Source organism: Antedon mediterranea, chromosome 7 (assembly GCF_964355755.1).
Source record: "Antedon mediterranea chromosome 7, ecAntMedi1.1, whole genome shotgun sequence".
Taxonomy (NCBI): domain Eukaryota; kingdom Metazoa; phylum Echinodermata; class Crinoidea; order Comatulida; family Antedonidae; genus Antedon; species Antedon mediterranea.
In genome coordinates, this window is record NC_092676.1 from 17,860,916 (window position 1) to 17,881,707 (window position 20,792).

General features: G+C 33.5%; 1 protein-coding gene across 2 annotated transcripts; it reads left to right on the forward strand.

Annotated features, from left to right (window-relative positions):
- The first annotated feature begins 231 nt into the window (after nucleotides 1–231).
- On the forward strand, nucleotides 232–20,490 carry LOC140053967 (nucleobindin-2-like). Of its 2 annotated transcripts, XM_072098742.1 has the most exons (13): nucleotides 232–310; nucleotides 2,407–2,516; nucleotides 3,208–3,315; nucleotides 6,907–7,033; nucleotides 7,632–7,661; nucleotides 9,441–9,550; nucleotides 10,113–10,298; nucleotides 11,908–12,057; nucleotides 12,894–12,980; nucleotides 13,163–13,252; nucleotides 14,385–14,570; nucleotides 15,211–15,300; nucleotides 19,390–20,490. In XM_072098742.1, the coding sequence occupies exons 2-13, from the start codon at nucleotides 2,412–2,414 to the stop codon at nucleotides 19,900–19,902; spliced, it is 1,782 nt and encodes a 593-aa protein (XP_071954843.1). In that variant the 5' UTR covers nucleotides 232–310; nucleotides 2,407–2,411; the 3' UTR covers nucleotides 19,903–20,490. The 2 variants fall into 2 exon arrangements, with proteins under 2 accessions (XP_071954843.1, XP_071954844.1); XM_072098743.1 differs by lacking the exons at nucleotides 7,632–7,661; nucleotides 9,441–9,550 and adding an exon at nucleotides 8,015–8,112 and having other exon boundaries at nucleotides 232–257.
- Nucleotides 20,491–20,792: the final 302 nt, after the last annotated feature.

A 20,792-nucleotide genomic window follows, 5' to 3' on the forward strand; every position in this document is an offset into this window, starting at 1 on the left:
TATTATAAATAATGTATAATGGTAATTAAAACTATTAAATAAAGCCCAGTATAACACTGCCCTGGTAATGGTATCGCAACCATATCCCGTTCGACACAAAATGGCTTCTAATATTTTATTGTCGTACGTTTGCCCTTTACTGACACGTACGTATACGTACATATAGACAGTTCCATGCCGGATCCGTGTGTATAGCTGCTGTTTATTTTTTTCAGATTAAATTCCACAATATCGTCGTCGAAAAGAGAAACGTCCACGTACGTACGACGTATTTTTGTCGATAAAAAAACAAAAATAGGATAATAATATAGTATGTAATAGCTGTTTAGTTTAATGTAGGCATAGGCCAAGTTTTTAAAAAGTTTTTTAAATGTTTGTCTTAGGTCTAGTTAGAGTAGCTCTACCCTAAAGAGTCTAGCCTAGCCTCTTACCGTTAGCAAGGCTAGGCGGTGAACAGACATTCGGGGCCAAGAACGATCGGGGCCATCACAGAGACGATCGGGCCCATTTTTTTATGTGGTGTTGTAAAATGGCCGAGAGTATAAACCAACTAGCAGAAACAAGTGTAGTGTAGCTTACCTTTTGAACTGGGCTTGCCTCTTTCATTTTCTAATTCATTGCCCAATCTTTCGGTATCTCGTATAAACATTGTAAACACACAGACCATGCCTATTCCGATGTCTATTGTCCGTGCGTACGGTACGTTATCCGTTCAAAACCTCAAGAGACCGCTGATCTCTTCAGGACGACACACATGACCTTGGGTCACTCGGTAGACTGAACCATTTTGCGGAGGGGTATTTCACTACACTTTCCCCGATTTTATAAGGCCAGGGCCGGTGCTTGGGTGGTCATTCTGGAACCTCTGGTTAACGCTAATGATAACTGAACCAAGTGCATCTTCTAGCACCACACAAAAATAACCTAATAACAACTTAAAACTTCTAGTAGGCCGCCAGAATAGTCGCCTCTACACCATCAGGGAGAGATCCCTGCCATTCTTCCGGGTCAAGTCTAAAGACTTGCTCGGCGTCCTGGTTCAAGATTCTCTCGACTCAGACTGCCTCTGCGGTTGGATAAAGCAGATGTGGTGCACTCACTCGTTGCCCCGGAGGAGCGAAGTGGGGCCCATCTGACTCCAGCAACAGACGGCAGTCATCAGTGCGGAAGATGTGTGTGCACGCGTCCCTCTGCTCGGCGTTGAAATGCTCCACCGACCGTGTAAAGCTGAAGTAGGTTAGGGGAAAACACTCCTGAACCTACCAACCACTAACACAGTCGAAGAGAAGTTGTGGAGCAGAATGCGTACACTTCTTGGAATTTGTGCTAGCTGCATGCAAGATGTTCAGGCAGTTCTGGTAGCACGTCTCTGCCATTGGGTCATTGCGACTGCCTCTCGGGTGCATACAGATCGCTAGATGGTGTCGCGGTGAAAAACCCTGCTCGCAGTGCCAATGTTGTAAAACGGCCAAGAGTATAAACCAACTAGTAGCAGAAAGAAGTGTGGCTTACCTTTTGAACTGGGCTTGCCTCTTTCGAATTCATTGCCCAGTGGCCAATACTACAATCTTTCGGTATCTCGTATAAAACACGGTTTAAACACACAGTGCCTATTCCGGTGAGTGGTGTCTATTTTATCCGTGCGTAGGTTATCCGTTCAAAATCGCAAGAGGCGCTGATTTCTTCAGGACGATACACATGCCCTCGGGTCACTTCACAGGTTGATACATATCTTTAGATATCCCTGGACATACCATACCAAAAGAATTGTCCTTGAGACAAAGGGAGGTCATGTTGTATTCGCAGGGCGACTAACTGTAATTCCCTTGGAAGTACCAAGAGGCGTTCGACAGAATTTTCGTGTTTCACAAACAGAATGCCATCGTCGGACAAATGAAGACGGTCTCGATTCAACCAAAAGAACTTTGTCGTAAATAGGAACAACTCATTAGTTGCGGGGTCGTTGATGCTTTCTAACCACCACAGGATAGACTGGAGATCAGCATCCTTGCATGCGGGTTGGTCTCCGCTACCTGGAAGCTGGTCCGGTTGCAGTCTCTGAAAAATTGCTCATAACAGAATACAGAATTTTATTGGTCCAAAAAAGGAAATTCGTTTTGTTGACAAGCGCAAACAATTATAAATATAAAAGGTGGTGTGATTCTGGTGTAGGATATACTGACAGCCTCAGCATCGAGATAGCCCACACAGAATGTCATGACCACTCCCCTATTTATCCAAGGTTAATGAAATAATCAGCTGTGATGCCTGTAAATAACGCACCACTGAAAAGCATCGCGCATCCCTGTCACTGAGGCCATATTCTTCAGCCTAATTGAGGAACCGCTGCTTGAATAAAATCCAATTATCCCTCCCACTAAACGACAGATTTTTTTTTTTAAACAGCAATTATGAGGTTAGCTTGTCTACTTGCGTTGTGTGCCATTGTTAATGTGGTATACATGAAACCAGTTGTTAAAGAGGAAGATTTGAGTGAAGAAGAGGATGAAGATTTGGTAAGTTAAAGAGATGGACTATATACAGTAATGATATTACAATGTTGTAAATAACTTTAAAATTATAGTAACCATTCTTGATGTGTGATTATAAAACATAAAAAAACATTCATTGTTACTATATATTGATACTGTAGACTTTTTAAAGTATATACATTATTTAAAATAACCTTATGACATTGAATTAGTGTATCCATGTTTTATAAAAAAATGAAACATGCTACTGGCACCAGAGCACCTTAAATATTCTCAGCCATTCATAACAACCAAATGGCACTAGATAACAATTTTAATATAATTTACATAAATCCTTGTTTATATCTGAAATGTCCGATTACACAGTCCCAAATGACCAGTGTGTACGCTGCAAATTTGTTGGGTCAATCTGGTTCAACAAACCACCTCTGAATTAAGACAGAGAATTTAAAACTGATGATGAATGCTTATTAACAAAGTTTTTCAAAACAAATCCTTATAATAGAAATCACAATAGTTGGGAATAATGTACTGTGAGCTCACTTTTCCTGTACCCAAGAAGACTTTTAAGATCAAACAGCATGGATTTATAGATTATATTGTCCATGCTTCCTTTAGTGAATTAATGTCAACTGGTGAAAGAAAATTAAATGTTCTCATTGCTGACTGATTGTCATCTTATCTTCAGCTGTTTTTGTATTTCTTTTATCTACAGGATACTGGACTGGAATATGACAAATATTTGCGTCAAGTTATTAACATTTTAGAAAAAGACCCTGAGATGCGGAAGAAAATGGAATCTAGTAATTTAGAAGATTTAAAAGTAATTCTTTTATTATTTTTATGGTTTATCTAGATCTTATATTTTTATCTAATCACAAACAAAAGCCCTCATGCTTAATGCTTACAGACCAATCGTTGTTTTGATTAACATCCAATCAAACATAAAAGTGATATTTTAAGTGATCTTCCATCTCGCTCTACAGATTCAATTTCTTATAATTGTGCAGAGATGTTTGTAAGTTAGTGTACTCTATGATTTGTTCATGCTTTTATAATGTTATTAAATTTGTTCAAGCTGGGACCTCTGATTACATTATTTTGCAAATGTGTACAGAACAGTTATTAGTTATCCGCTTGGTATACCAAGCGGATAACTCCTTGTGATTGTATGAGATCAACAGTTTTTTTCTGTATTATTCTTCTTTCCATCCTTCCTTTTTGTGGATCGCGTTTCTCTAAAATGTGTAAACATAACATTTCTTAACTTTGACAACATATGGGCATTTACGTGAAGTTGTGCACCTCCTATTTTTGAATGACGTCATAGTTACGCAACGTGACTTACGCGCAATTTTATGAACTAGATGGTCGTGCCCACAGATGGTTCTCGAATACACAGTAATTTCAGCGTAACAAAACTGGCGATTTCAAATGTACGTACCGCAGGACTATAGGCCTATACATTGTCGTTTACAGAAACGAATAAATTGACACGATGATTTATGTAGTCAACTAAAATTAGCACCCTGGGAATTACTTCCGAAGGAGAAACTTATCACAAAATGAGTCCAAGTTTTTGATTTGGACTCATTTAAAGAAACCCAATTTGTGTTTTGTATGTAACATTAGGGTTGAGGGATGGGAAAGCGGATAGGTACAAAGAGGAACAATTTTTAAATATATTCTTTATCCACTCAGTAACGAAATATTTTTTTCATGTTTTATAGGCCTATAAATAATATACCTCTAAATACAGTAAAACATTTGCGATTTAATACTTTTTTTATTTTATTTATTTATTTATTTATTTTAAATATTCATTGTACACTAATTTTCCCCGTGTATGGCAAGAGATTCCTAATTATATTAGAGAACATTCTTTATTTAGTTTAGTTAAAACTGTCACTGTCATAATCGATTGAAATATTAAAGTACCATGTCACGATACACCACTACGACGTTTATATTTGGTAATTATTAATTAATACAAACGTTGAGAAAGAACTGTCAGTATAAAGTTTATTTGTATATAATAATGTGTTTATATATCTAACAGTAGAGCCTATCCACAATCTCGCAAGTTTATTCTCAAAGGGCCCATATATTTACCTACCGTATGTGTTAAACCAAGGGCTCATAAATTTACCTACAGTACTTGTGTTAAACCAAACTCTGGCAGACTGAGAGATTGGGATGTTCCATTCATCGCAAATCAATAGATTTGTATAATCGTATATTAAATCTATCAAAATAGTATTTTTTAAAGAAAATCGGCCTGTCTTCAACATTATGATGGTGTACTCTAGCTGTTCAACCGGTTTTCAGCTATTAAAAACAATTATCGTAGGAGGAGATAGGAAAATGCGAAGCCTCCTCGCATTTTTGTGGCGGGTATTTTTCAAGACGGACATCCATTATACAGTGTATACCACGGTTGGAAAACACCCCTATTTGGGGCAAATCTTGGAACCTAAATTCGTTTTAACCGTCAATAACTTATTATCTAACTTAATTTAATTAGTAAACAGGGTTACATCAGGTGGTTAAAATCAGTACCGAAAGTACGAACCAACTTTATATACCATCGAGTAAAAATTATAGAAGTAAGGCACGATTTACCGAATTTTGCCCTTACGTAAATTTATATATAGATTTCAATGATTGATCATAGATTAAAAACTAAAAGTCATTTAGTATTGACACTTTGACAAAATTTAAGTCATATCAGGGGCAAACTTTCTACGGATTAAAAATGGCATGTTTCACAAGAAGTTACGCGCGCACGCGCATTTAAAATTTCAAAATGCGCAAAATTAATTTCTAATCAACTTTTTATGCGTTTCTTGTCATTTTGAGCATGTCAAAAATTCCCACGGGCGCGCAATTTTTTACGCACGCGGTGCGCACGTAGCGTTAAAAACATATTTTTTTCTCTTGAATTATATTTTTCAAGCCTTTCCTAGTAATTTTGAAAACAATTTAGACCTTTTCCAATTTAAATAACGCCATACGAACACGTTGAATTAAACATTTCATGCGCGTTTTTTATGAAAAAGCTTAAAAAATCATCAAAATTTTGTCTTTTTTTAAACAGTCATAGTTTCTAAAGTAAACCGTGAACCGTTTATTTTTATTACAAAATCTAGAAGTTGATGAGTTGTAGATAACGGATCATGCATCGATAAGGCTAAAAAAACATTGTGACGTCATCGTATGGCCACACGAATGTAAAATATAGGATTTTTGTCTCTTTCGTTATTGCTCATCACATTCAATGGAGCGCATCACGCTTATCTGTATTCCTTTTTCTCCTACATTTATATATTGTGTAGGTCAATCAACTTTCTTTAGCATGAGATAAAAATATTTTAATTTTTATGACGTCATCATGCCTAAAAATTTCAATTACGTGGGTCATTAATTTCATCTTTACAGTAAATTTTATTCTGTAATAGCTCGTAAGAATAAAATGTGATAATCACGATTAAAACGTTTTCTGGAAGCTATTGGATTGTAGATACGAATTCATGTAAACATTTTGCCAATCGGATGTTGTGACGTCATCATATGGCCAGTTGAATAAAAAAAGTCGTATTTTCATATTTTGCGTAATAGTTCATCACATTTAAAAGGGTGCGCATCTATATTTTACGTATTCAAATTTCTTCTACACGTTAATATGTTGTTCCCAAGATAATTTCCTTCTGAAATTGCTATCTAAGTGTTTCATTTTGATACCGTCGCCATGTTAAAAATTGGAATAAATGGCGGGTCCCGTAATTTCACCTATTCTCTACACTGTATGTAATATGTATACAGATTATACTGTAGTGTTTGCATGTATATACTATATGACATAAAATTGACAGAATTCAGCACTAACAGCATATCATATTCTTCAGTTCTTGTCATAATGCCATAATCTTTATCTGTGTGCAATATTCCAACGTATGACGTGCACGTGGCGTTTATCGTGGTGCGGATAACTAACTCGTCAAACTGACGAGTTTCATGTCTAGTTAATTTATTTTATTCAGTTCACAACCAACAGCGATAAAACCGCCACTAACAGGTTGAATCTAAACATAATAAACTATAATAATTAATTCAAATAAGCAACAATAACATAAACAAAGATTGAAACATTATAGAAATTTATCAATTTTACCCTTAAATACATTTAAACTATCATAAAATAAATCAATATCCAAACAAGTAACAAGCAGACTATTAAATGTGTTAGGTAATCGCTGAAAAGTACCTCGTTTTGTTGTCACGTCAAGGAATTGGTGCAATGCTTGTACAGTAGGTATAGGTTATAATGATGTGTTAAGCACTACATTTTCTACCATGCTATACAATTACGTTTAGCTAAGGTACATCATACATTGTGTTATTTATTATTGTACAGAGTGGCAAGCTTTCTTTAGAGTTAGATCAAATGCCAGGTCACTTCCGCAGTAAACTTGATGAACTTAAACGTATGGAAGTACAGCGACTAAGACTCGTTGCTAAGCAAATGATGGATCAAAAACAAGGTATGTTCTATTCTCTCCTGTGTTACAATTCAGGTTGACAAATCTCAGGTCTGTACACTGGTTGAGATGAGATATGGGGCGGGGGGTTACAAGACTCATTCTCTTTCAGTAATTCCATTTACTGTATTTCTTTTTCTATGAAAACTTTCATTTCTGACCCAGTATAAAGTCCGGTATGCAGGATGCAACCTTTACAGCCTCGAAATTGCTGGTTTTACAATTAAATAGAATTTTGTGACGTGTAGTGTTATTGTTAAGCTACAAAAGAAAACAAGCACATGAGAAATAACATTATCTAATATTAATAACTATCCATTATATTGGTATTGGTCTAGTGCAATTCTGAGAAATGGTGTGTCCCATGGATTGGTTAAACCAAATAGGAGGTACATTACACCTTCTCTGTCAATTCTTTGGTCAGGCCAAAAAGTGTATTAAACCCATTTCAGTATGTTTAAACAATTATATTTATTTGTTCATTACTTATTTATTTGTTTATTATTTGTTTGCTTTATTCATGCGGTACAGTATTGTTAGTCATTTTACCAGATTTACTTACTTTATGCAATTATTAATTTATGTTTTTTATAATTTTAAGTTAAAGGATTCATAGATATTTTAAAAAAAGGTTTGTCATACGATATTACTGTACATTAGTTCTCCCCGATCCTTTTCTGTTTATTTCCTTTAAAATATTCTTTACCATATATTGGTATTTTAATTTTGGTGAATTTGATTTTATAACTTATATTAGAAAATTTTATTTTTAATTTTCTAACTCTTTTTTAAATACTATATATATATATATATTATCTTTTCTACTTTTTTCATATAAAATTGACGAACAATGGCATTTTTTAAAGCACAGACTTTCAAATATGTTTTTTCAATCAATTTAATATTTTCTTTCTATGGAACTTATAAAACTTAATTTTTTATTTATTAAATTATTTATTATTATTTCATACAACATGCACAAAGGACGCCCTGTTGGCAACATTCAAAACCTAATCGGCCATGTGGATATTAACGCCCGTGATAATTTTAGTATACAAGACTTCCAAAAATTGATTTTAAAGGTATCGGTGTAAACTGTGTGGTACCAGATTGCACACATATATCATCATTAATGTGACCATTGATAGTACAGAACACTCTCTATAATTCAAGATTAGTCATTCAATTAGAAAATTTAAATTATTTTTTGTTAAACATCATTTGTTGGTTAGGCACATATTCCCTGTTTTTTTGCACAGTACTGTACACACAAAGCAAGTTACGAACCCTTCAGTTATATATTCTTATCCAGGAAAAGGTTGAGGAGTGCCTTGAACTTGTGCTGATATAATATGGCTATGGTTTGCGGCATCTCTTTGGCAGCTACAGTAGTACCTAGGAAATCAGGTCATCATAAATCCTAGATAGATCATATCTTAAACCAACAAACACATAACAAACACATTATTAATTTTGTAATTGAAAAAGATATGGCCATATGTAGTACTGCTATATCTCCATCTTTCGACTTAGTCTTTTTAGTCAAGCTTCTTTGCATGCTCTCAACATGACGTCACCTGATCATTGAAAAATTAAAACGACCTTGTAAACATTTAAATTTAATTAATAAATTGAAGTAAGAAGTTCAATTACCTTCCATATTTAAGCTGACCTTGAATTGAGAAGTGTCCTGTACTATTTAGTTGTAACTACCATGCTAGTTGTTTTTTAATTGTTGAATGCATTTAAACACATTTCCATTTAAATTTTCTATAAAATTCAGAAAACTTTATTTATATTTTTCAAATTTTTTTACAAGTCCTTCTTTACTATTTCACTTAAAGAAATAAAACTCACAATTTATGCTGTGAATCAGAATAGCTGTTTTTAAAATTAATAAAGTAAGGTTTGTGGTACACCATGTGATCAAGTAAAGATGAGAATGTCCTTTAGAGTGAAAGTTGAGGCAAATATAAGCAACCACATTGTTCATTACTAAACATAGACTGGCAGGTGTGAACTGATCGATTTTACTTTTAGCTAATTTTTTTATAACTATTTTGTACTTTTTGGTCTAGTATGAATTAACAAGCCTGGTTTGCCTTGGTTCACACAATGCCAGCCTAGCAATGACCAATACATTGGGTTATGCTTGCTTACACTTGCCTCAAATTTACTTTCTAGTATTATATTCCAGAAGTGTAACAATTGTGTAAAATTCTCTATTTTAAAAGCCACGGTATACCATAAGTCTTACTTTACTAGTTTTCTTCACCATGCAAACCTTTAATTTTTTTAGAAAAATAAACAAAATGTCATCAAAATTGTATTATAATCATCTGTGGATCGTTCATTCACACTGTGTTGTATTTGATATTTGCATGCATGTGTTATGTTCTTGTTAATGTAGGCATCCCAGGATCCAATCCTAAAGAACTTTTTGAGAATCTTGTTGGACATGTAGACCCTAAAAGTCCTGACACTTTCAACGAAAAAGATCTTACAAATTTACTACGAAAGGTAAACATTTTTGCAAAAATGCATCATATATTATTTGTTTCACAAAGATTTCTGCCAAATAATTAACATTGTAGACCCGGTTAGATCAAGACACAACTTTGCTCCGATTACTAGCTGCATTATGAGATTGAGAGTTTGATCCAAAAAAACAAATGACAGGGTAATAATGTGAAGCGCTTAGAAGAATTGTGCAGTAAGCGCTATATAAAAACGAATATTATTATTTAACAAATTCCCTGAAGCATTAATTGTGACAAAAAGGAATGTAACGATATATTTTGTGGTTTCCCTGTTATACTGTACTGTATGCATGAAATTCATACATATTGTGTTTATCATTGAATGTGATATAATTTATAAGTTTTAACTGAGACAAAATTTGGACTTAAGAATGCAGGCATCACTTTTGAAAGATGTACTTTGACCTTTGACCTGCATAGGCATTCAAAGGATTTCCATTTTACAAGAGGCATGTTCGAACAAAGTGCTCTCATTTACATCATAATGTGTTTTGGGAATTTAAAGTTAATTTTCTGTTTTATAATAATAATTTTGTATTCAGGCAACGAAAGATTTAGATGCTGCAGATAAGAAAAGACGAGAAGAATTTAAAAACTATGAAATGGAAAAAGAAATTCAGAGACGAGAACAACTAAAGAAATTAGACGAACAGCAACGTGAGGCTGCTGAAAAGGAATTCCAAGAAAAGAAGAAGAAAGCCAAAGAACATGACAAAATTAAGCATCCAGTAAAATACTTTTATTTTTGATAAATTCTTCCATTAAGACCACTAAAGGCCCATTTACACGAGGACAATAACGATCGACAAAATTGTAATTATTTGTAACTACTGTGGAGTAGTTTTCTTCCATTAAGACCACTAAAGGCCCATTTACACGAGGACAATAACGATCGACAAAATTGTAATTATTTGTAACTACTGTGGAGTAGTTTTCTTCCATTAAGACCACTAAAGGCCCATTTACACGAGGACAATAACGATCGACAAAATTGTAATTATTTGTAACTACTGTGGAGCAGCTTTCTTCCATTAAGACCACTAAAGGCCCATTTACACGAGGACAATAACGATCGACAAAATTGTAATTATTTGTAACTACTGTGGAGTAGCTTTCTTCCATTAAGACCACTAAAGGCCCATTTACACGAGGACAATAACGATCGACAAAATTGTAATTGTTTGTAACTACTGTGGAGTAGCTTTGTGTCAGGGTGTTGAGTAAATTGTCAGATGTTTTGCCCTACTCTGACGTAATTTGTACTTCAAACGATCGACAATAAATAGATGAAAAAAAATGCGTTTTTCTTACATAAAACAAAAGAAATCTAAACATTGTTCATCCTAGAACTATAGCATAACCATCTATGCTGCCTTTGGTGGAAATAATGTTTGAACACGTCCAATCAAGTGACGTCATGTGATACAATGATTTTATTGTTCTTATTGATCATGATGTAATTTGATTGGATTTTCAAAGATATTAATTCCTTCAAAGACACAGTAAATGGTTGAATTGAATTGAAATTTATATTTATACTGGGTAACCTCTTCAGTCTAAGACTGGTCTCCCAGAGGGCCCAGTTGGTGATCAGTGGCTGTGATGTACTAATACACCGGGGTAACCCCCTACTCGTCTCGAAAGATGTACTAGGTTCTTTAAAGTGCACACGAGCTAGATGTGTACACTGGACCTACGGTTTATAGTCCTTATCCGAGAAGACTCGTTCTACCACCAGAACCATGGAGTGAGTGAGCCTCGAACCCCTGCCGATGTTTTGGCTACGTAATTACGGTTCCACTGTCTTAACCGCTCGGCCACTCACTCACTCACTATCCTGAAAACTTTTCTAATTACTTTTATTTTTTGTAAGAAAAATGTATGTTTAACTATTTATCGTCAGTCGTTAAATGGCCCTTGACTGATTACAGCTCACTTGAATGATCTTGGTGTTGATGTAAATATGCTCAAATTAAGGACTTGTAAAAACCACATCCTGATCTTTTACCACACACAGACTGTATTTAACGTTTAATAAAGGACTACAATATATTGTACTACACTAATATAGCCTCTGTTTTCTCTTGGTCAATGCTATTAATGGCGTGGGCTTAACATCATACAGTACCACTACTTCAGGAAATTACCAATAGTATGTAAATTAGATATTGTAAATTTATTTGTAGGTATAACAAACACTGAAGCATTTTAAACAATTATCTTCAACTGAATAAATTTAATTAAAAATAAATGTGGTATATAGTAATTTTTTTCTTTGTACTAGGTACACCAACACAGGTGTTGTTAACAATGAATTGTTTTAAATTGTGTTTTCAGGGTAGCAAGGCGCAACTTGAAGAAGTATGGGAGGAAACAGATCACCTTGACAAGGAAGATTTTAACCCAAAGACGTTTTTTGCCTTGCATGATACTAATGGTGACGGCAACCTTGATCCATTTGAATTAGAAGCCTTATTTATTAAAGAGGTAGAGTAGAATGTATAACAAATCTATTGCTTGTTTAATTTTTAAATGTATCCATTCCTTTTTATGTGATGCAATTGTCGTTCACAACAAGCCCGCAGTATTCTAGTACTAGTGATGTTAATTGTTAAGCTAACAATCCCACAAACTAAACAAAAGACATTTGCGAACCGCTCGTTTTCGTTGCTGAAACAAGAATCTACAACAATTTGCCAAGTTACACTAAACATTTGAATGACTATCATTAGTTTAAAGACTTTTTATTGTAACCAATGTTATGACAGTAAAGAGTATCACGGTGCTGACGTCACGACGGTAGGTGGCGCTGCGTGGTTGCTAGCGCAACCAAAAATGCGTTCAGCCTGCCTGAGTGACGCCAAGATCACCAATGGTTTGGAATAGGCTTATTGAAGTAGTCATTTAAAACTTCATAATTTTCAATAAAAACAAACTAAAATTTTAAAAGATCACTAAATATTTGTTTTTAATAATCTATTCTTCAGCTACAGTTTAAGTTTAAAAAAATCAAGCTAAGATACATAATTTGATAGAAATACAGATCTTTACTGTTTATCATCATAGTAGCGCTGATCGCATTTTTTGGTTGGCTAGCAACCATGCAGCGCCCTTTATTGTTGTGATGTCACACCGTGATACTCTATGTGAAGTGCCGCTGATTAAGCTTACCATAGAAATGGGTGCTATATAAGTTTTAATGTATAATGAAAAAATTATTTTAAAAAATAATAATTTAAAAAAATAAAAGATATGTACATATTACATACATTAAAGGAATTTGTTGACTATTTATCGAAACAAAAACAATTACATTTGTTTAGGTTGAAAAAATATACCAAGAATCGAATGCTGATCCTAAAGAGAAGTTTGAGGAACTGGCCAGGATGAGGGAACATGTTCTGCGTGAGGTACAGTAATTCCTCTTACTCTCAAGCCTAATCATTGTTTATTCAAAAAACCTCTAACAATCGAGAGAAAAAAAACAAATACATTTAATATTAAGAGTAGCTCCTAGTTTATTTTTATTGTACTTATATAATAAACTGTATTTGAACATGGTTATGAAGTATGTTGACCATATTCTTTTCAGATTGACACGGATAAAAATAAATTGGTGAGCAGGGAAGAGTTCATGAAAGCTACTGATGAGAGCGAGTTTGACAATGACGATGGATGGGAGGTAAGCAGTTGATAAATTGTTGTCGATTATGTAGAAGTATATGTATATATATGTTTATTTGATTATTTTTATACATACCCAGCTGCTACATATTCTGTACTGTATTTCCACATATAGCATTTTATGTACAGTATCATAGACTTCTGTAAAACAGTGTCATTTATGTATTACATGTTACGCATGTATCTTAGGCCATAAGCCTACCATTTTACAGCTGCCACATGTGATACATATGTGACACAGTACTGCAACATTTGCCTATGATATTGAACACATAGATTCAATACCAACTTATTTTGGACAAGTGTTTAATTATCATAAACTATCTCCTCCCCGTAACTTTTTTGTTTGGGGAGGGGTGTTCTGGAATGACATGCTAAAAAATTGTATGGTGTCTCTAGATTAATTCACTTTATGTGAAAATGGAAACAAAAAATAATAATTGTTTTAAAGTTTTGTTTTAAGTTTTTATTATTTTTTATTTGATATTAAATTCAAGGATGTGTTACAGGTAAGAAATTATAGAATAAAATATTAAATCTGAAATTCAATTTATAATTTTATTTCTTCAATGACTTTTTTAACCTTTATTCCCATCTACAATTTTTTTTAATATTTTTTTTTTTACTTTATATGCTTTTGGTTCTAGTATTTTATTAGTTGGGTATAGAATTTAAATACATTTTTTTTTATATTTCCAAACATAAAGTCTTACAAGAATTCCTAATTGCTTACTAGACCTATTAGTTAAAATTAACTTTTTTGGAGAGGTTAACATTTATTTATAATGCTTTTTAATCATGATAAGTCTTACAAGAATTGCTTCCTAGGCCTATATTAGTTTACCTTAACTATTTTAACACCTACTCAGTCAAATGTGTATTGAACTTCTTTGGGGAGGTTAAAATTTAGTTATAATGTGTGAGTTTTAAAGTTTTTAAGTATCTAGGGACAAACAAGAGGAACTATATGTTTTAACCCAGCCAACCCCTATTCAGAGAAAATATTTCTATTTATTGTTTTAGGATTTTATTTATAATACACACTGTATTTTTTTTTTTCGTTTGGCTAATAAATGATGGTTTAGTTTAGATTGTTTAGAAATTATTGATTGATGGATTTTATTTTGTAGGACCTACAACAGGAGGATATGTTTGAGGAGGAAGAATTGGAAGGTTATGAAAAGAAAATGCAGGAACGTGAATTAAAGCGACAACAGCAACGAGAAGAGTTTGAAGCGCACAAAGATAAAATAAGAGAGGAACAGGAAAACTTAGCAAAAAATAATCAAGTAAATGAACCAGTTGCTATGGACCAGGTAAATAACAATACATCGCTTTGTTTATAAAGATTAACATAGCTAGTATTCTACTCAGTACTCTAGGGTTCATAATTATCATGGAAATTTGTTGCAATCGAAAATTGAGATCAATAATAGGAAAACCCATACAGAGAAATACAAAGTGGTCCTCATAGTAAGCCAGGGGTGTACCTAAAAAAGTGTGAGGATACGAGGGTGTAGACAAGTTAATAATGGATGGGGAAAACCCAGAGGTTTCTTGAGTTGATGCTGTGCTTAAACTAAGCTGGTTGGAAGGTTTAAAATATTAAGGTCTAGGCTTGATAGAAGATGGTGAAGGTCAGTGTTTGCACCCACCTACATCCACTTATGTTGTCAAATTTTGAGAAATTATTTCTGAAATGTATATTGACAAGTTGAAAACCTATCGCATTCATACATAAGGATAGATCCAAAACTGATTTAGTGATTAGGGTGGGTGACCATTGATTTACAAAATAGACACAATCTTTGAATATGACACTAGGTAAAACAAGTCAATTGGATACACTAGCCATGTCTATGAATGACTAAGACACAGTATTGTTGGAAAAGACTCATGAAATAGTTTTTCCAGCATATACACTTACTATTTTGTATTGATCTATTTTTTATGTAGGCAGCTGCAGAGAAGAAACTAACAGACATTCAACAAGGCAGTGATAAACTTCAATTTGACCCAGCTGCTAATCAGGTTGAAAAAAATCAGGTATTATACATTTATTTTTTTAGCTTAGTGCTACTGAGCACTGAACTGTAATGTCTTGAAAAACAACAACCAAAGATTTGTTTATGACTTTATTTTAATGTAGATCATCTAATTGTGATCGTATTTGTCTTTTTACTTTCACTGTGATATTATTGCTATAACCTCATAAATGTTTACATAATCAATTAGAATGCTGTTTATAAATTGGAGTTCGTATTATACAGATATTGACTGCTTAGAGGTTAAATATAAGATTTGACATCCCCGAGGGAATGATATTAAGTTCGAGGGAATATATATTTCCGCCACGATATAAAAGGCAATATCTGTTATATTATATAGCCAAGAACAAGTCTGCTTGGTTGGGTGAAGCTAGGTTAGGCCTCCTATAGTATTTGTATTGTATTTAAACAAGCCTGCCTAGACACCTTACCTTGCGAAGAATAATATACAGATAATTACTAATTAATGATTCCTTGGCAATAAAATATTCACTTAGGCCTAGGTCGTTTAAATTAACAGAAGAATTTCCATCAATAAGCCTATTAAAAATAATAATATTATAATCAGGTAGGCCGAATAAACAATTCGTCTTCTTTTCTCGATCTTCGAGGAGCCGCGAATCACCGGATGTTCAGCGCGTACTAGGTTACTACCGTGAGTATTGACCAATCACAAACGGTGTTTCATCACATTTAGGGTGGACTTATAACAAATGAGGGCGCTATGTATGCATAGTTTAAATAGTTTAGATGATTAATTTCTTCAAGCAACTTCCGTGGCGCAGCGGTTGAAGCGTTGTCTTGCGATGGAGTGACAATTCCACCCGAGTTCAAGATCGAGTAGATGACTTTTGTTTATTTATCGGCAACGCGAGTGTTGGCACACGAAAATTACACAGTCAATATCATCGTACTCGAGAATCTATATGTTTAATGACAGGGGACACGATAATTACGCGAAAATTACACAGTCAATATCATCGTTCTCGAGGATATATACGATTTACGATCCTTGCAGCGGTAGTCATGTGATGCAGTTTCAACCAATCACGTTAGCGTATTTACATAGGCTATGTAATATAAGCACATACTACAGAAGCGTATAGTAAACCAACCATTCATGTTGAGTCTGGCCCACACTACCATTTTGGTTCCCGATTATATCACTCAATTGATCTGTATATTCATTGAAATATTATACAGTAGTATAATCTCTAAAGTATTTTTCGTGCGCATTAAACTTTCACGAATTTTGTGAATGATTTAAATACACAAACGTTTCATGCCGTAGATCATTTTCAGGAATTGAGTACGCAAAATATAGTACTACTACTATATATCTACTACTAATAAAGTGATCTTTTCTTTATCGCGTTCTTTTTTCACAAAGGACGTCACATTATTTTGCTAAGTGAGAATATGTGCTCTTGTTTCTTTACTGTATTTACTACTGCCTCCAGTATCGTCTTTATAACACGAAGATCTTGTATACAATGGTTGACGCAATCTTTACTACAATGGATTACTGTATTAGTGCAGACTACATGCATTGAATTGAAACACCATGGTTACGTACATGATTGATTGACACGATGTTGTTACATTATTTACTTGTAATTTATTTTTAAAAATTTTTTCCTGTCGCTAAAGTGACTGATGAAACCGTTTCGTGAAAGTTTCATATCACAAAATTGTTGGTTTTGCAGTATATTGAAGATTTTACTAATTGTGATATTTCCGCCACTTAGTGATTCATGTGGAGTCTCGCCCAACAACCATTTTGTTCCTCTGCTAAACCAAGGCTATCAAACAACACAACACAAAGTGTCACTGTTATTTGATAGCATGGCTAAACACTAAATTTTGTATGTGTATTCAAAGATTATACAATAATAATAGGTAATATCTCTATGGTATCATTTTAAGTAATTTTACTAATTGAGATCATAAAGCTAATCATGCTTTTATTGTTGTCTTTGTTAATAGTAAACAATCAAGAACAATCAATAGGTATATGCTTTGTTTATAGTTGTTTATTTTCTTTTATATATACTGTTTGTTTTGTGTACATTTTATCCTGCTTGCACCCTATAGCACTTACATAATAGGCATTTCATCTTAATGGTTTATTTTTCATGTTGAATAAAAACCTACCTACGTGTTACAAGGGTTTAATGTTAAAAACATTAACCTCTTAAAATTACATTATTATGATGACATTTCTGAACATAAACCCACAGTTGTTTAAAAAGTATGTACAATTATTGGAATTTACCATTTTTGCATGTTGACATCTATGGCTATGTTCAAACTAATAGAGTTATATACTTGACGTACACATATTTGAAACTGACATTACAGATTAGCATTAAATATATTTAGATGATCTAGACCAAAAAAGAAGTTATCATACACCTTTTTTTAGATTACTACTTTTTTCACATGTGCATAAATTGTAACCAGGTTTGATTTCCTGATTTATTACACATTTTATACACATACATGTTAATACCAGGGCAATGCACGCGCACGCAGTAAGAACTCGGAACATCTTGGAACAAACCATAACAAACACAGGATCTCTCATCAGTGTGTCACAAAAGATTTTCCACAAAATTGTATTCATATAGGTTACATGGTTACAACTTCTTACATTTTGCAATGTGAAAAGGAACGCAGTGAGTTTGAACATAGCCTAAAATCAGCTTTATTGCGCTCCAGATACGCCACAGTTGATGATGCAATATTACTGTAACATTTTTTTCTTAAATTTGGTTGCACTCACACTATCTTATATTTATACATCCATTAATATACTCATTTATTTTACAGTTTACTTGAATATTAAAATGAAGATTCACTGAATATTTCAGTGACATAACCTGTTTATTAATCAAAGACCGTTTTAAAGTTATTTATTTATTTGAGTTGAATAAATGACATATTAATTGATTTACCATTTATTTCATCTTATACCTTACTTCATACTTCATTCTATTGTTGCATGGATGCGAGTGGGAAATTGTTGTTATGTGTGTGATTTGTTTTAATCGTTTAGTATTTTGAAATATTTCCTTACAATTTCCTTATATTTGAAATGACCTGTTCATAAAAACATCCTGCAACTGTGACTGTAAAATAAATAACGGGTAGTTAAGACTATCAGTATACATTGCTTGGGGGGCAGAACATAAACAATCTATTTGCTCCTTTTGAAAATTAGAAACTTTTACTACACAATCATTGTTAGGTCCTTATTGGTGGAATTTGGTGGCAAAATATAACATTGAATATCGAAATGATACTAATTTAAATCTGATCTTAAAATCGTAATTTGTTTAAAAAATATTATTCCATTGTCATTCTCGATATTATAGTTAATCTAAATATTTACATTTCAACTACAGTATTAATGTTTGTTTTTCTGTACAAAATACTATCAATTATTATTAATGTGAAAAAAGAACATATTTCAAGATGTTTGCAATGTATTGCCACGACACTGTCTGAATGTGTGTCTAAATAATAATTAAACATATTCAATGCTTTAAAATTAGGTTTCATCAAAACAAACCGTTTATACTAAACAGATATTTTGTAGTTTTAGCATTAATATATTTCTTGCAGTGTTTTTTAATAAGCTAATTAGATATAACTAAGTATTACAATAGTAGTTTATTTATAGTTAAAAATACTTGGTTTTACGCATGTTGTGTATAAAATATTTCTGTTTAAAAATGCATGAATTATACTATAAAATGTATGAATATGTAAGTGATTATTCCGCATACCATAACAAATGGAACTCCTTTGTATACACATTTAAACTTGGAATATCAAATCAAACTGATACAAGCAATACAGCAACCATTCATTAGTTATTTGCGTATTTTTAATTATTGGGACCACGATATTTTACAAAAACAATCTAGCATACTTGGTTTGGTAGACAAGTACCGTAATAGAAAATATAGATGGTACTGTATGATAATGGGTCTATAAATTAAAATGTATAGATCCATGGTATGATACTGAATGTTGGTTAACAAATAATTTTAACTGTTTTTAATTTTTGTTTATATTAAAGGCTCAACCGATAGTTAACCACGAAGCTGTCAAATTACACCAACAAGCTAAAGTAAATGAGGGGCAACCAATTCAGAACGATGATAATTCAATACAAAACAATCAAATCCCACAAGTGATAGAAAAACAACCACCACCACAGGCAGGACAACCACAAGCAGGGGAACCACAGGCAGGGCAACCACCAGCTGGACAACCACAGGCAGGACAACCACAGGCAGGACAACAACAAGCTGGACAACCACAGGCAGGACAACAACCACAGGCAGGACAACAACCACAGGCAGGGCAACCACAGGCAGGGCAACCACAAGCAGGACAACCACAAGCTGGACAACCACAGGCAGGGCAACCACAAGCAGGACAACCACAGGCTGGACAACCACAGGCAGGACAACCACAGGCAGGGCAACCACAGGCAGGACAACCACCAGCTGGACAACCACCAGCTGGACAACCACAGGCAGGACAACCACAGGCAGGACAACCACAGGCAGGACAACCAGTCCCGTAAATAAAATTACTAACATAACATTTTGTTTGTTTTAGGGCATTCTCAAAGTTTATTTTTAATACAATTACACCGGAAATACATTGAATTAACTTTTGTATAAAATTTTTAAAAGTAGAAAATAATGATTTAATTTATGAATGAATAATTTATCCTTTTGCTGTCTGTCACTTTCATATTAAAACTTGTTAGTTTATTTAAATAACAAAAGCTATGAGAGTCAAATATTGCTAAACTTCCTTTATTTAGTATTTCTTAGTTCATAATTTATCAATCTTTTAATATGTTCTATGCTTCTGGAATTCATTTCATGATTTAGTTTTTTAGGCCTTGAATGGTCAGTTATTTTATTCTCAAAAACGTCTACTATTAACAAGTACAGGACAGTGATAAAGATAAATATATTCGTGGATTTCTTTCTGTATGTAGGGATCTGAATGGATCTTTGTTTAGTATATTAGTTACTTGTTGTTTGCTCTAATTTGTGAGTGTAAAATCTTTTGAAGCACTTTTCATTTCTTAGAAAGCATTAAATACTTTAGGACACTTGTTAACAGATTATTCTGGAAATAAATGTACACGTTAATTTCATTCTAGGAAAAAATGTGTTTAAATTGTTAATGTATTGTGTAGTATCGCTCGTACAGTACTTCTGTAGACATGATTTTTTACACTGGGGTTCATTTTTCAATATAAAGGGAAAACATGAACTTGGGTAGTTAGGCCTATTAATCACTTTCGATAAGGGTCTCTTGTTTGATGAGGGCACTTGAGGAAAAGGGGGTTTTGTTAACTGTGTCAGTCCAAAGGGGTCTGGTTAAGTTAACTTTACGCTACAGTACTTGAAAATGAATAACAATTTAAAAGCAAGAAAATGCTCATTTTTATTTTAG

What these genes read in the sequence shown, in the direction of transcription:
- LOC140053967 (XM_072098742.1), top strand. Translation starts at nt 2,412, where the DNA reads ATGAGGTTAGCTTGTCTACTTGCGTTGTGTGCCATTGTTAATGTGGTA. An exon ending in AATGATGGATCAAAAACAAG is followed by an intron (nt 7,034 to 7,631) that starts GTATGTTCTATT and finishes TATAATTTTAAG; the next exon opens with TTAAAGGATTCATAGATATT. An exon ending in ACAATGACGATGGATGGGAG is followed by an intron (nt 13,253 to 14,384) that starts GTAAGCAGTTGA and finishes TTTATTTTGTAG; the next exon opens with GACCTACAACAGGAGGATAT.